The 13343-nt window shown below is 31.9% G+C and overlaps 1 protein-coding gene across 1 annotated transcript in view; it reads right to left on the bottom strand.

Annotated features, from left to right (window-relative positions):
* The window catches only part of SMC3 (structural maintenance of chromosomes 3), a 34159-nt gene that overhangs the window by 14896 nt on the left and 5920 nt on the right, over positions 1 to 13343 (bottom strand). The window contains exons 3-13 of the mRNA XM_081268540.1: positions 12393 to 12431; positions 9567 to 9634; positions 8276 to 8347; positions 7860 to 7939; positions 7491 to 7569; positions 5546 to 5663; positions 4359 to 4534; positions 3556 to 3636; positions 2943 to 3107; positions 2527 to 2648; positions 1341 to 1554 (exon numbers count right to left, since the gene is read on the bottom strand). Coding sequence (XP_081124666.1) covers positions 1341 to 1554; positions 2527 to 2648; positions 2943 to 3107; positions 3556 to 3636; positions 4359 to 4534; positions 5546 to 5663; positions 7491 to 7569; positions 7860 to 7939; positions 8276 to 8347; positions 9567 to 9634; positions 12393 to 12431 — 1214 coding nt within the window. The remainder of the gene's footprint in view (positions 1 to 1340; positions 1555 to 2526; positions 2649 to 2942; positions 3108 to 3555; positions 3637 to 4358; positions 4535 to 5545; positions 5664 to 7490; positions 7570 to 7859; positions 7940 to 8275; positions 8348 to 9566; positions 9635 to 12392; positions 12432 to 13343) is intronic.

Genomic DNA, 13343 nt, shown 5'->3' with positions numbered 1-13343 from the left:
ACTTTAACAGAAAATATGTTTACTTGTATGGTCATATGAGAAAATCTCCTGGAAATTAATTCCAGTCAGTCAGATTCAGAAGAAACATTCTTGGGCCTTTTATCAAAAGACTGGTACATTAATGGACACTGATCTGCTTAAAATAAACTGCTTAAGATATATGTGCCAGGCACGGTGGCACACGCCTATAATCCCATCGGCTCAGGAGGCTGAGGCAGGAGGATCCAGAATTCAAAGCCAGCCTCAGCAAAAGTGAGGCACTAAGCAACTCAGTGAAACCCTGTCTCTAAATAAAATACAAAATAGGGCTGGGGATGTGGCTCAGTGGTTGAGTGTCCTTGAGTTCAATCCCCAGTAAGTCCCCCACCCCCCAAAAAAAAAAAAAAAAAAAAAAAAGGTAAATATATGTGGGTGTATTACAAACATATATCCATATACATACACATATTTTAAAATTTTATACTTTTAGTGAGCTTTTTTGATAAGCTAACTAATAAACCAACTGGTGCAGATTGTACCACCCCTTCTCACCCTATACTGTCTTACATACTCCTTTCTCATCAATCCCATCAACTTCTACACACCTGCACACAGCTATGCATATCACTTAAGAAAGCATTTACCCCCAATTTCTCATTTCAAATAACATGACATCTTCCTTACTCTGGAAATATTCTATCTTCTACTTCTATTTTTAAGAAAGGGAGGAGCTAAATATACATAGTAAATAATGCTAAGTTAATTTTGAAAATGTCTATAAAATTCCACTATTTTAACTAACCAAAAAATAACAAGTTATGGCAGAAAATTATTAAAATTTAAATAATGGAAAAAACTTCAAGTTACTCAAGTTGTTTTAGACTTTTTCATGTTAAAATCAAGGGTAGATTAGATATACGCTACCAATCTATAAAAACATACTTTAAACATACCTAATCCCCATGAATAGGTATGACATGAACAAATATCCTTAAAAAAAAAAAAAGCCAGGTATGGCAGCTTACGCCTATAATCCCAGCAACTTGGGAGGCTGAGGCAGGAGGACCACAAATTCTGAGCCTCAGCAACTTAATGAGATCTTTATTAAATAAAAAATTTTTAAAAGGGCTAGGGATGTCAATGGCAAAGTGCCCCTGGGTTCAATTAAAAGGAAAGAAAGAAGGAGGGGAAATTCTGCTACATATATATTAAACTGTACTGACCAATTTCTAAATAAGTATATTTTATGTATTTTAATAGTAAACAAAGTTGTCTAAAAGTAAAACCAAGTAGATAAAACTGTATGTTTATGTCTTCTGAAGCCATTGATGTCTTCTCAAAGCCATTACAAAAGTTCTTACATTATACTGCTCCAGATTTTTTTCTTTGTTTGCCTCAGTGTCTTCCAAATCCTTATGGATAGCCGCAATTTGTCTTTTCTTATCATTAATAGCCTGATCTAAAGACTTGAGTTCCTTTTTAATCCACTTATCCCTTTCTTCTTTTGATGTAAACTGGCTCCCTCGACCCTGCTTTGCATAAAGATCCGTTCTTTCCTGGGTGGCTTGAGCCAATCTACACAAGATATGAGAATAAGTTAAAAAATGAGAATAGGAAATAACCAAGTTTAATTATAATCTATAACATCAAGCATACTCAGAAACAATAATCCATTTTTAAAAATTACATTAAAAAAGAAATTAAGTGTAAAAAGCAATTACTATATAATAAAGTGCCTTGGACTAGCTAGTTATATTGACATAACTTTGAAATAACAATTCTAGTTAGGTAAATAGCCCATACTTTAAGAATTTCAGGCACTCAGTATTCATTCCAGGTCTGGGTTAGTCAGTTAATCTAGAGAATTATAGTGCCATTTTAGAAACTTTAAAAAAAAAAAACAACACAATTACATTTAGCTACATAAACATCTTCAACTCTATTGTAATAAAGATATTCTAAAAGAGAAAACATTTTTAACATATTGAATATCAGTGTCCAGATTATAGAAAACATTCCTACAAAACAAAAAAAAAAAAAAGAAAGAAAAATGAACAAAGGATATAAATAGGCAACTCACTAAAATGAATGTGTAAAAACATTAGACACTAAATCATGTGACATTAGCAAATGCTACCAAGTCCAATTTATAGACAGATACCAAAAGTTAAAACAGCATTAAGTGAAAAAAGAAGATGCAGAATGAAAACAATGCAATTTGGATTAAAAAAAAAAATGCTTGTTTTAAAAAGCCTAACATTTAGTTATGTCATCTTAAATAAGATATTAAATCTCTCAAAGCCTAAAGTTCACTGAATTTAAAGTAGAATTAAAGTCAGTTACACCATTTTTGAGTAGAAGTAATGTAGGCAGTATGTACAATAACACTTGACCCAAAGGAGTTGTTTAACATTAGCTATTATTACTTTCAGGAAAACAGTTAACTTTTGCTCTTAATTACTGTGCCAATCCCCTCTTAACCCATAGCAATGTATATTTTACACAGAAACTAGGTACAAAATTAAGTGCTGCTAAAAATTTCCAAACCTAGCAATTCCTCGCTCTTCTTTTTCTTTTACGCTGTTGAATTTAGGTTCTGTTTCTGCCAGTTCTTTCTGCTTTTCTTCTATCTTTTCAAGCAATTTCTGCCTCTCTTTTAATAAACGTTTCTGTAAATAAAGCAAGATAAGTATAAATGTAATTTGTTTAAAAAATTTTGCTTAACTTTTATAAATCTAGCATAAAATGTTTTCTGGGGGCGGGGGGCTCAGAAGAAAACCAATCCTGGAACATAAGACTAATTTTCTGATATAAAAAAAAAGATAGTACTTATAATATGCTACTTGATAATGTGGCAAATCTTTTATAAAACATTCAAGGATATAATCCCATCACAGAACTATCTTCTACAATTCTTACTAACCTGAACATTCATGTCTTTTATTTTTAGCATTTTGACTTACCCTTTGTTCACTATTGCCAGCTAATTCATCTTGTAAATCCTTAGCTTTAAGCTCCAGTTTAGTCCTCTGCTTGATCTGCTCTTGTCTTTCAGCACTGAGCTGTTCTTTTTCTTCTTTCATAGCTGAAATTTTTGTTTTCAACTCTCTAACTTGACGCTCAATATCCTATCCAAAAAGTATCAAACAAATGAGTTAGGCAATCAGAAGTACAACAGCAGAACTATAACGCCATTAATTCTATCCATTCTTTTTCTTTCACTTATGCTTTTAGTATCACCCTGTCTTTCCAATTCTCAATCCCTGTGACTTCCCCTTATGGTTACCATTCCACAGTTCTGGTACAAAAGAATTTTTGTGGTTAAAAAAAAAATCTAAGTAACCAGGCACAGTAGCACATACTTGTAAACCCAAGTACTTGGGAGGCTGAAATGGAGGGTTATAAATCTGAGACCAGTATGAACAACTTAATAACTTGTCTCAAAATAAGAAACAAAAAGGACTGAAATGTAGCTCAGTGGTAGAATACCCCTGGGTTCAAGTTCAAGTACTGCAAAAAATAAATAAATAAAAAATTAAAAAAATATACATATCTAAACCTTGTCCATAATCTTACCTCCATTTTATCTCTTGCATCCTGTTGGGCATCTCGTAATTGTCTTGATTTTTCTCCACTAGTTTCTCGCTTAGCAGAAAGCTGGAAAAAAGCAAAAAAGTCACCACTTTCAACTCATATTTATCTAAAATTTTATAACTTCTAGTAAAATTTTCTATATCTACTAAAATAAAGTAACCATTCACTTCAAATTTTTTTTTTTAAAGAGAGAGTGAGAGAGGAGAGAGAGAGAGAGAGAGAGAGAGAGAGAATTTTTAATATTTATTTTTTAGTTCTCGGCGGACACAACATCTTTGTTGGTATGTGGTGCTGAGGATCGAACCCGGGCCGCACGCATGCCAGGCGAGCGCGCTACCGCTTGAGCCACATTCCCAGCCCCACACTTCAAAATTTTTACAAAAAAATTTTTAATATTTTTCCTCAAGTAGAAGAAAACTCAAGGATTACCTAAAACAATTTTTGTTAAAAAAAAAAATCAGCAATACAAATTTGCAAAATACATTCTAAAATGCAAATAAAAAGTTTACAAGCTTTAAAGTTAGCTTTTCTCTTATCTGGTTTTCCTGAAATCACCATTTTATATTTCAGATACAACTCCAGTAAAGACAATATGGGTCTAGGCATTTTCCTTATAGTAAACTAAATCACAACAAAAGAAAAATTGATAACTGATTAATTCATTAAGAAGTTTCTAATATTTTAAAGTTTCTATTAAAATCACTGAAAAGTATAGATACAGGTTGAGTTTAACATATTCATAAAAATAAAAAAAATCATCTGACTACCAAAGATAAATATTTTACCTCATCAAGTTTAGCCCGAGTCTCATTAAGTTCCTGATTGTAAATGGTATATTCCAAGGCTCGTCTCATTTTATCCCACTTCTGATATTGAGCTAGTTCTTCCTTTTCTTCCTCTAAAGTATGTAATCTTTCTTCAATGTATTTTAACAACTCATTGATTTTTTCCCGTTTGCCCTCTTAAAAAAAAAAAATGGGGAGAAAGTGAGGGCATTAAATAAAAATGTTACATAATATCACTTCTCAAATACACCATGAATTTATTCTTAAGAACTATAACATTGTTTCTTTGAAATCTAAGATACTAAAATGGCAATTAAGATGTTTTTATGAAAGGCAGAAACCAAATTTACACAATGTAACAGCGATTTTTATATCACAATATAATAAGGGCCTCCATTCCTCCATTGAAGCTTTATTTTAAAGTCAACATACTGTCCCATAACATTAAAAATAAAAAACAAACAAACAAAAAAAACCTAACATCACTAGTGTTACTAATTCTCATTTTTCATTAAGAGCATTATCTGTAGCTACCATATATTGAGTACATACTATATTCCAGTCATAGAACTACCTGTTCTTCTACTTGCCCCATGATCTACAAAACAAAATTTTATAGATGGGGAAGATTTGGACCAGAGAGATCAAGTTTAAAGTCATAATGTAAGTTAATTATAGGATTTTAAACCCAGGATTGTCAAATTCTAAGACACAATATAACACAGCACTTGAAAAGCAAAAGAGGGTTTCATAATATATGTACTATAATAATGAAGATTTCAAGCTCAAAGTTCTACATTTATTTGTTCCTGAACAATTTAAAACCTAATGCCAATGGTACTCCACTATTTCGGAGGGGAGTATGCATTCAAATTTGTTGTCCTCACTAACAACAGCAAGGAAGGAAGAGTCAAAGTAGTTGACTTACAAAGGCCCTACAGTTCTAATCCTGATGTTTCCTTATTCAAAATTAATGAATTACTGAAAATCTTAAAACTTTAAACTGTCTCAAAATAATTTTGTCTCCATTCAGTATATAGGCAAATTATCACATGTCTTGAGAACAGACATAACTGTCTGTTCTTGAGAACATGTCTTGAGAACAGACATAACTTATTAACTGTAACAACACAATGACAAAATAATCTGCAACAAAAAGAAATAAAGCGGTATCACATTTATTTTACCAGTTTCTTTCATTAAGGAGATGCTTTCTTCTTTTCGTTCATCATATACTCTAGTACCAGCTACTTCTCTTAATAGTTTTAGTCTCTGAGAATCTGGTGCTGTTGCCATTTGATTGATCTAAAAATTTTAGAAGAAGAATCACTACGTAGCTATCAACTGCTCTTTAAGAACTTTACCTTAACGAGTTCTTCACACATATATTCACATGCTGAGTTTGTAAATTATGATTTAGCCAATGTAATTTATATCGTACATATACCAACATATCTATATCTCCTTTACATAAAGGAAATTTAACAAATAAAATTTGATACATTTGTAAGCCTCCTTTATGAATAACTTACAAATGAAACACCACCAATTTTTCTTAGTCATTATAATAAATTATAAAAGATGACTTCATTTTCAAGGAACAAAAAGTATTTTTTACAAAGGGAAATCATCATTGATATTTGTTTAAAAAATGTGATATTTATAAGTTCAATAAAAATGGTGTACTTTAAATATAGAGAGAATGGTACAATCTAACTACTATGTGACTTAACATAATAAACATCACTATAAGTCAAAAATGCTATCACTGTATTAAAAAAAAAATTAGCTGAGTACAGTTTTGCACACCTGTAATCCCAGCAACTCAGGAGGCTGAGGCAGGAGGACTGCAAGTTCAAAGCCAGCCTCAACAAATAAGCAAAACCATGTCTCAAAATAAAAAATAAAAAGATGCCAGGCACAGTGGCACACGCCTATAATCCCAGTAGCTCAGGAGGCTGAGGCAGGAGGATTTCAAATTCAAAGCCAGCTTCAGCAATTTAGCAAGGTGCTAAGCAACTCAGTGAGACCCTGTCTCTAAATAAAATATAAAAAGGAATGGGGATATGGTCAGTGGTTGAGCACCCCTGAGTTCAATCCTTAATAAATAACAATAATAACAATAACAATAATAATAATAATAATAAAGGGCTGGAGACATTACTCAGTGGTTAAGTGCCCTTGGGTTCAATCCCTGGGGGGGAAAAAAATCCAAAACAATAACAACAACAACAATTAAAAAAATACACATATACATAAAAAAGAACAGGCTCTGGACTAAGAAAATATATCTATCAAAAGTATACATCAGCCAGGCATGGTGGTGCACGTATGCCTGTAATCTCAAAGGCTCAGAAGGCTAAGGCAGGAGAATTGCAAGTTCAAAGCCAGCCTCAGCAAAAGCTAGGAGCCAAGCAACTCAATGAGAACCTGTCTCTAAATAAAATACAAAACCGGGCTGGGGATGTGGCTCAATGGTTAAGTGCTCCTAAATTCAATCCCCACTAGCAAAAAAAAAAAGTATGAAATATATACATTAAAAAAAAAATCCTCTAGAAGTACAACAAAAAACTTACTGACGGATCAGTTCTGAGAAAAAGAAAGTATCTTAGATATAGATTAAAATTATGAGACAAGAACAATCCACTGATATCTTTAATTTAGTTGCTAAAAAATACTATCTCTTTCAAGTAAACTAATATGTAGCATTATGATAGATTTCTGGTAATATAGTTTTTAATTCTTTGATAAACAAAGTAGTTTTTTGAAAGTACTTTTAATGCAATTGTTATAGAATTCATTCTTAATTTGATCATTGTAACTTCTACAAGTCAATATCATCTTTCAGTACACTGAATATCATTAGGTAAGAATACAGGTTACCAAGAAAACAAAATCCACTTCGTTAGCTAAAATGCTCCTATCCAAATATGTAATGGATCTATTTGGTACTTTTTTGCCATGAAAAATTCTAACTTCAATGCAAAATAAACCAATGAAAACTAAAGGCAGTTGGATCCATTTTTTGTTTTACCTTAACAATTAGAACCAATAAACCAAATTCATCATTCAAGGGGAAAGAGTCTCAGAAAATTTTTTTCTATTTAAAAAAAGGACATACAATTGTTTTACCTTTCCTTGTTTAACAATATAATAAGGATTGCTTCGAGAAAAACCAGCACTTTCAAGGAGGTTCATCACATCATTTTTCCTGTTGAAAAACACTGTAATTATTTTCAGATAAATTATTTTAAAGCACCCACAATAAGCAAAAAATGAGGAGACTAGCTCCTGGGTTAAAAAGCATCAGGAAGTACAGACTCATCATTAAACTATTTTATTAGTCTCAGAGGATCTTCTTATTCTCAAGTTCATAGTATACTGATTTGCTGAACATGAGCCAAGTATATGCCTCAAAAATGGCAAGGACACTTTCTCTTATAAAGAAACTGTAAATGTAAAGAACAACGCTTACAAAAAAAAAAAAAAAAAAACGCTTACGTGACCATTTTCTTATCTAAGAAATACTGATCTTTTTTGGCACCAATGACTCTTCGAAGTGAAACTTCCTCTTTATCAATCTAAGAAAAAAAATGTGAAAGCCCAAAGTTAGTTTAATAGTAAAGTAGGAAACTCTTTATATAAGATCATTTTAAAGACCTTGACCATGACTGTTTATTTTAAAATTTCAATTATCTCACTAAAGATGATGCTCATAGCAGCTTGCACAGTCCCATTCAATGTTTACCAGACTAGAATGCTCATTATAATTTAAAGACAAAAATCAGTAAACTGTATAATTATATATAATTTTAGTATACACTAAATTATCAAAGGTATAAATGTTTCAAAGTATAAAAGAGTTAGTTATAGCAAAATAATTCTCAACATTATTACTTAAAGAAACAGGTACTTACTGGTAACCGGTTGTCCGAATTGTCAAAAATAATTTCCACAAAAGCAGAAATAACCCGAGGACCAGTACCCTCCTAAATATGAGAAAACTTTCATTAAAAATAGTATTTTCATTTTCTTTAAACACTTTTAAAATCTTAATGGTAACAAGCCTTAATCAATGAAGAAAAATTTCTCAGACTAGCATGCATATCCCTCTGGCCAAAGTAGTACACACACTGGATCAGGATACAAAACCAGAACTATGCAAAGAATAGCAAAGTTAGACATTCTTAGGTTTTATACTACAGACCATTTTATTAAACTACACTACTCCAAAGCCCCCGCCACCTAATTTTACCCATTTGCTAATATACCCTGAGGCTCTTCTTATAGTTTCACATTAATACTTGAAAGGAACACTAAGAAATCATGTGATGTTTTTAAAACATCTGATATATTCTATGTACTTTTAAATCTGTTTCAGAAATATACACATTTAACATGTGTCACAATTATATTAATCTATGATACAATTATATACCAAATCCAGATAATTTCCAGTGTCTAGAAACTATGAATATCCAGTGATTCAATACAATGAAGAATAATAATTTATTCTGTTAATGCCAATATGAGAAACTTAAAATTTTCTCTATAGGGTATTGGTCCTGATTACTGTGCTACAAATTCAACATTAAGAAAGAAAATAATGGCTAATCAAAAAGAACTTCCTATTGTGAAACTCTGATAAAAAATATATTAAGGGATCTCATTTTCTCATCTTAAATTAATTATAAGCAATATTTAAACCAGAAAGATAAACTGTAGTGTTGTTCTATTATAGCTTTTTTAAATGATTTTTTTTAATCCTAATGACATACTTGAACAACTTGCATTACCGTATTAAATGCTTTTCACATTGGAAAATATTACTATCTTATATACAAATATGGCTTTTATTTAGTACACAATGGTTGATCTTCTGTGCTCTCAATTAACTTCTGGTTCTGCATTATAAATGTCCTAACTTGCCTCCAGAATTTTACCAAATCATATCCTTACAGAAATTTATGTGGAAGACAAATCCGTCTATAGACAAATTCTACAATTTTATTTTAACTGTTGTATAAAAATTAGGTCTTTATTTGGCATTGATACAGTAGACTAAATTTCACAGAATAGCATACTTGAGAGACTATGTCATGTTCACAAAGTTTCTGAAACTTGAACAAATAATTTTCTTAACCAGGATCGATAACATATTTTTAAAAATATATAGTATCAACAATGTCTTAAAGTAGTCTTACTCACATGCAACAAAGCCAACCGCTGTTCTGGACGAAGATGACTAAATTCATCACTAAGAACAAATTGAATTGCTGGAAATACAAAAACACAAGTACTAGTACAGTATAAAAGAGGATTCATGACTTATTCATAACTTCTCATACCTTCCTTAATAGGATACTATGTCAGGTAATGAATACTGCATATAAAATAAAATACCTGCTTTATATAGACAAAATGATTGCAGAAAGTTTGCTTAGATATTAGGCAGAAAATGATATGACAGGACTGGGACTGTAGCTCAGTGGCAGAGCACTTGCCTAGCATGTGTGAGGCACAGGGTTCAATTCTCAGCACCACATATAAATAAATAAAATAAAGGTCTATCAACAACTAGAAAAACATTTTTTTAAAAAAGAAAATGATATGACAAAAATATTAAGAAGTTTTCACTGAAATATGTAAGGTAAGAAAATAAGAGAAAACACTAACTAAGGTCTACTTCTTGATCAAAGTATATATTTGATGGGTTAGGCTAACATTATACAGTCATGCACTGTACAAGAACAAATCACATACATAATAGTGGTCCCGTAAGACTACAACCAGGTTGAAAAAATCCTACTGCCTACTGACATCACAGTAGATGCAATGTGACAGTGCAACATCTTTCTCAAAATTAAGGAAATATAGGGAAATGTTTCAGATTCCCAACTTTTACTGCACTGCTTGTACTACCCTTTCCTTATGTCAGAAGGAGCCATTCCTACCTTTCACACATGAGTAAAAACCTGGACAACTCTACTTTACTCAGCTATCCTGATCTGGTCCACAAAAGAGATCAGTGACATTCTATGAGAGTATTATAAGAGTAGGGGATTGAGGGAGCACTCATGCATTAATGTGTGTGCTTGGAATGGAGATTGGCTCTCTCTCAATCACCTGGGTTGAGAGGTGGATTCAAACTGCCTTCATCTCACTGGGATTCTGAAATATACATTTCCACTCTAATCTACTCTCTTGCCATCTCCAAATTACAACCATTATAAATTATACAGGATAATGTGCCGGGGTCCAGCCCCAGCGGGGGGGTCCAGGGAGTCCTGAAGGATGAGTGGCGTCGGCGAAAAGATGAGACAGGAGTCGTTCTGTTCGAACAATCTCCAGAGAGAGAGCTAAAGCAGCTTTCTCTGGGTCCCCTTTTTATTACAATTTTTCTCATCATTATAGATTCACAATATGTCATTAATTATATAATTTAAAACTTTGCCAAGACATGACATTTCCTTAACCATGATTGAGGGCACACCAATCTACATCCTTCCAGGATATGACCCCCAGCCATACAATCATCAAAAGTACAGAATCATCAATAAAACATGTCACCAATTTACACCCTTCAGATTTTCCCAAGATTTACTATTTTTCCCAAGATATGTTATTTTCTTATTAACTAATGCCAAACTACGTAACCAGACTCTAAGTCTCCTAACCAATCATTAACCTAAAGTACACTTGTACTTTATTTTTAATCTAAAACTCCCATCTAAAAAAGTCCCTTTAAATCTTATATTTAAATATCCTAAAGTTTATGAATCATCCTTAAAACATATCAGAAACCTATACAACTAAAGACTTAAGAATTTCTAAACTTAAGAATGTAAATAAAATAATATTTCTAACATTATTCTAAAACTGTGTCTTATAAAGCTATTTTAATTAATTCCTAAATTTATTCTCATAAAACTGGTTGAGCTGCTTTCTCAAAGAGTTTCTTTGTTTTTCAGTCAAGGTACACTAGTTCTCAAAGAGTTTGTTTCTCAGTCAAGGTGCACTAGTTCTCATGTCCTTTCAGAGGATGATTGTTGTCCGTTATTAGGTTTGTCCACAATGTACTAAGATAGAAGAATAGCCTTTTATTTTTTCCTTGATATGCTGAGGGATGGTAGAACGGCCTCCAAGGCATGAACTACCTGTTCTGTTCTAGCCATCTGAAATTTAATTTGTTTGGCATTTAACATACTCATGCCTCCTGTGAGAAACATAAGCATGAAAATGCAAAGTCCCAATTGCATAAAAAAGGGTCTCATGGTTTCGGTTACCCACCAACCAGCTTACCCACCAACCAGCGTGGCTTTGCCAGCATTCATCCTCACTGTGACCTTGTCAAGACAGTGAGTGGGGAATCGCCTTCACCAATAATGTACTCTTCGGATTTGTGTGCACAGTTACTCTTCAACTAAGGAACAAAATTTTCCCAACCCACTCCTTATACAGTCTGATTCTGTTAAAACATTTTAGTATTTTTTCCTCCTCAAAGGATTTGTTAATGGAGGCATGACTTAAAACATTTTACCTTCAAAGCTCCATTTACTATCTTCAAACTGAAAACCGTCTTTGAGTCTCAAGTTTTTATATCCTTCCATCCTTTATAAAAACTATTGGTTTAGAAAATAAAGGTGAAGAATGATGAACCATTTTTCAAAACAATAATAACAACCATTCTGCATTTAGATACATTCTATATGTGCATTTATACACTGTATTAAAGTCCAAAAGGTATTTTTTATATATGTTATCTCATTTGATCCTCACAACCCATCTAAGATAAATGTCTCCATTTTTATGGTGAAAAGAAATTTGAGGGGGTATTTTGTTAAGTCTCACATAGCTAATTATTCACTTGGTACAGTAGAACTCAGTTCTTTATACTCTAAACTTCTAAACTGCAACCATGTATAAAGTATTTCTTTTAATACTGGCATAATCTCAGAAAACCAGCAATTTTAATAAACTACCTTAAGATATCTAAGTCTTAACATATTCAGCATCCAAAAAAACAATACCTACCATAAAAAAAGTTACTTTTCCCGGATCCATTTCTGCCCACTATAAAAATTTCAAAAGTACAAATTATTTCATATAAAAACCAATAACATCAAAACTATTAAATGTGATAATAAAATTTTAATACAATTTTCTAAAACATCTTATATTTGATATTAAATGCGAAAGGGAACAAAAGTAATCAATTAACAAAACAGCTGTAACCAACAAATAAGTGCAATTTTGTATAAACTTCAGACTCAACTTTTTTAAAGATATTGAATTTTAATCATTTTGCCCTTTTTCAAAGTTTAAAATTAATAAAAATAACTAAATACATTACCGGCATTCATAATTTATAATCATAACAATGTATGTACAATTTTATTTTAATAATAAATGTTATTTTTAATTTAAGATTTACTTATTAGTAATATCCTAAAATACGTAATCATTTAAAATTTGCAAGCAGTCTCATATCACACTATATACAATCAACCCTACATCTCATATCATACATATATGATCAACCCTATATATCATCTGTAGTCTCACAGAACCATAAAAGTATAGATTATTATAAGTCACCTTTTGTGAAAAGTTTGTTTTGTGAAAAATTTGGTGTTGAAGAGTCATGAATAACTATCTCAATCTCCCTCAATATGGACCATAACATCCTGGGGGAAAAAATGTATATAGAAAGTGTAAGAGTAAGTAAAAAATAAAAAAGAAAGTACAAGAGGGCTGGGGATGTAGCTCAGTTGGTAGAGTGCTTGCCTTACATGTGCAAGGCCCTGGGTTTAATCCCCCAAACCACAAAGGAAAAAAAAAAAAAATCACAAGAGCAAGGGCAAATGATAAGGTAAACAAACAGAAAATGTTAATAGATGGATCCAGGTAAGGGAAAATACATGAGTATTCTCTTTACTGGTTCTTTTTTTTTAATTGGTACCAGGGATTAAACCTAGGAGTGCT

Source organism: Spermophilus citellus, assembly GCF_964194105.1.
Source record: "Spermophilus citellus genome assembly, chromosome: 15".
In the NCBI taxonomy this organism is placed as follows: domain Eukaryota; kingdom Metazoa; phylum Chordata; class Mammalia; order Rodentia; family Sciuridae; genus Spermophilus; species Spermophilus citellus.
The sequence above is the reverse complement of the archived record's forward strand: the minus strand, read 5'-3'. Positions and strand labels throughout refer to the sequence as shown.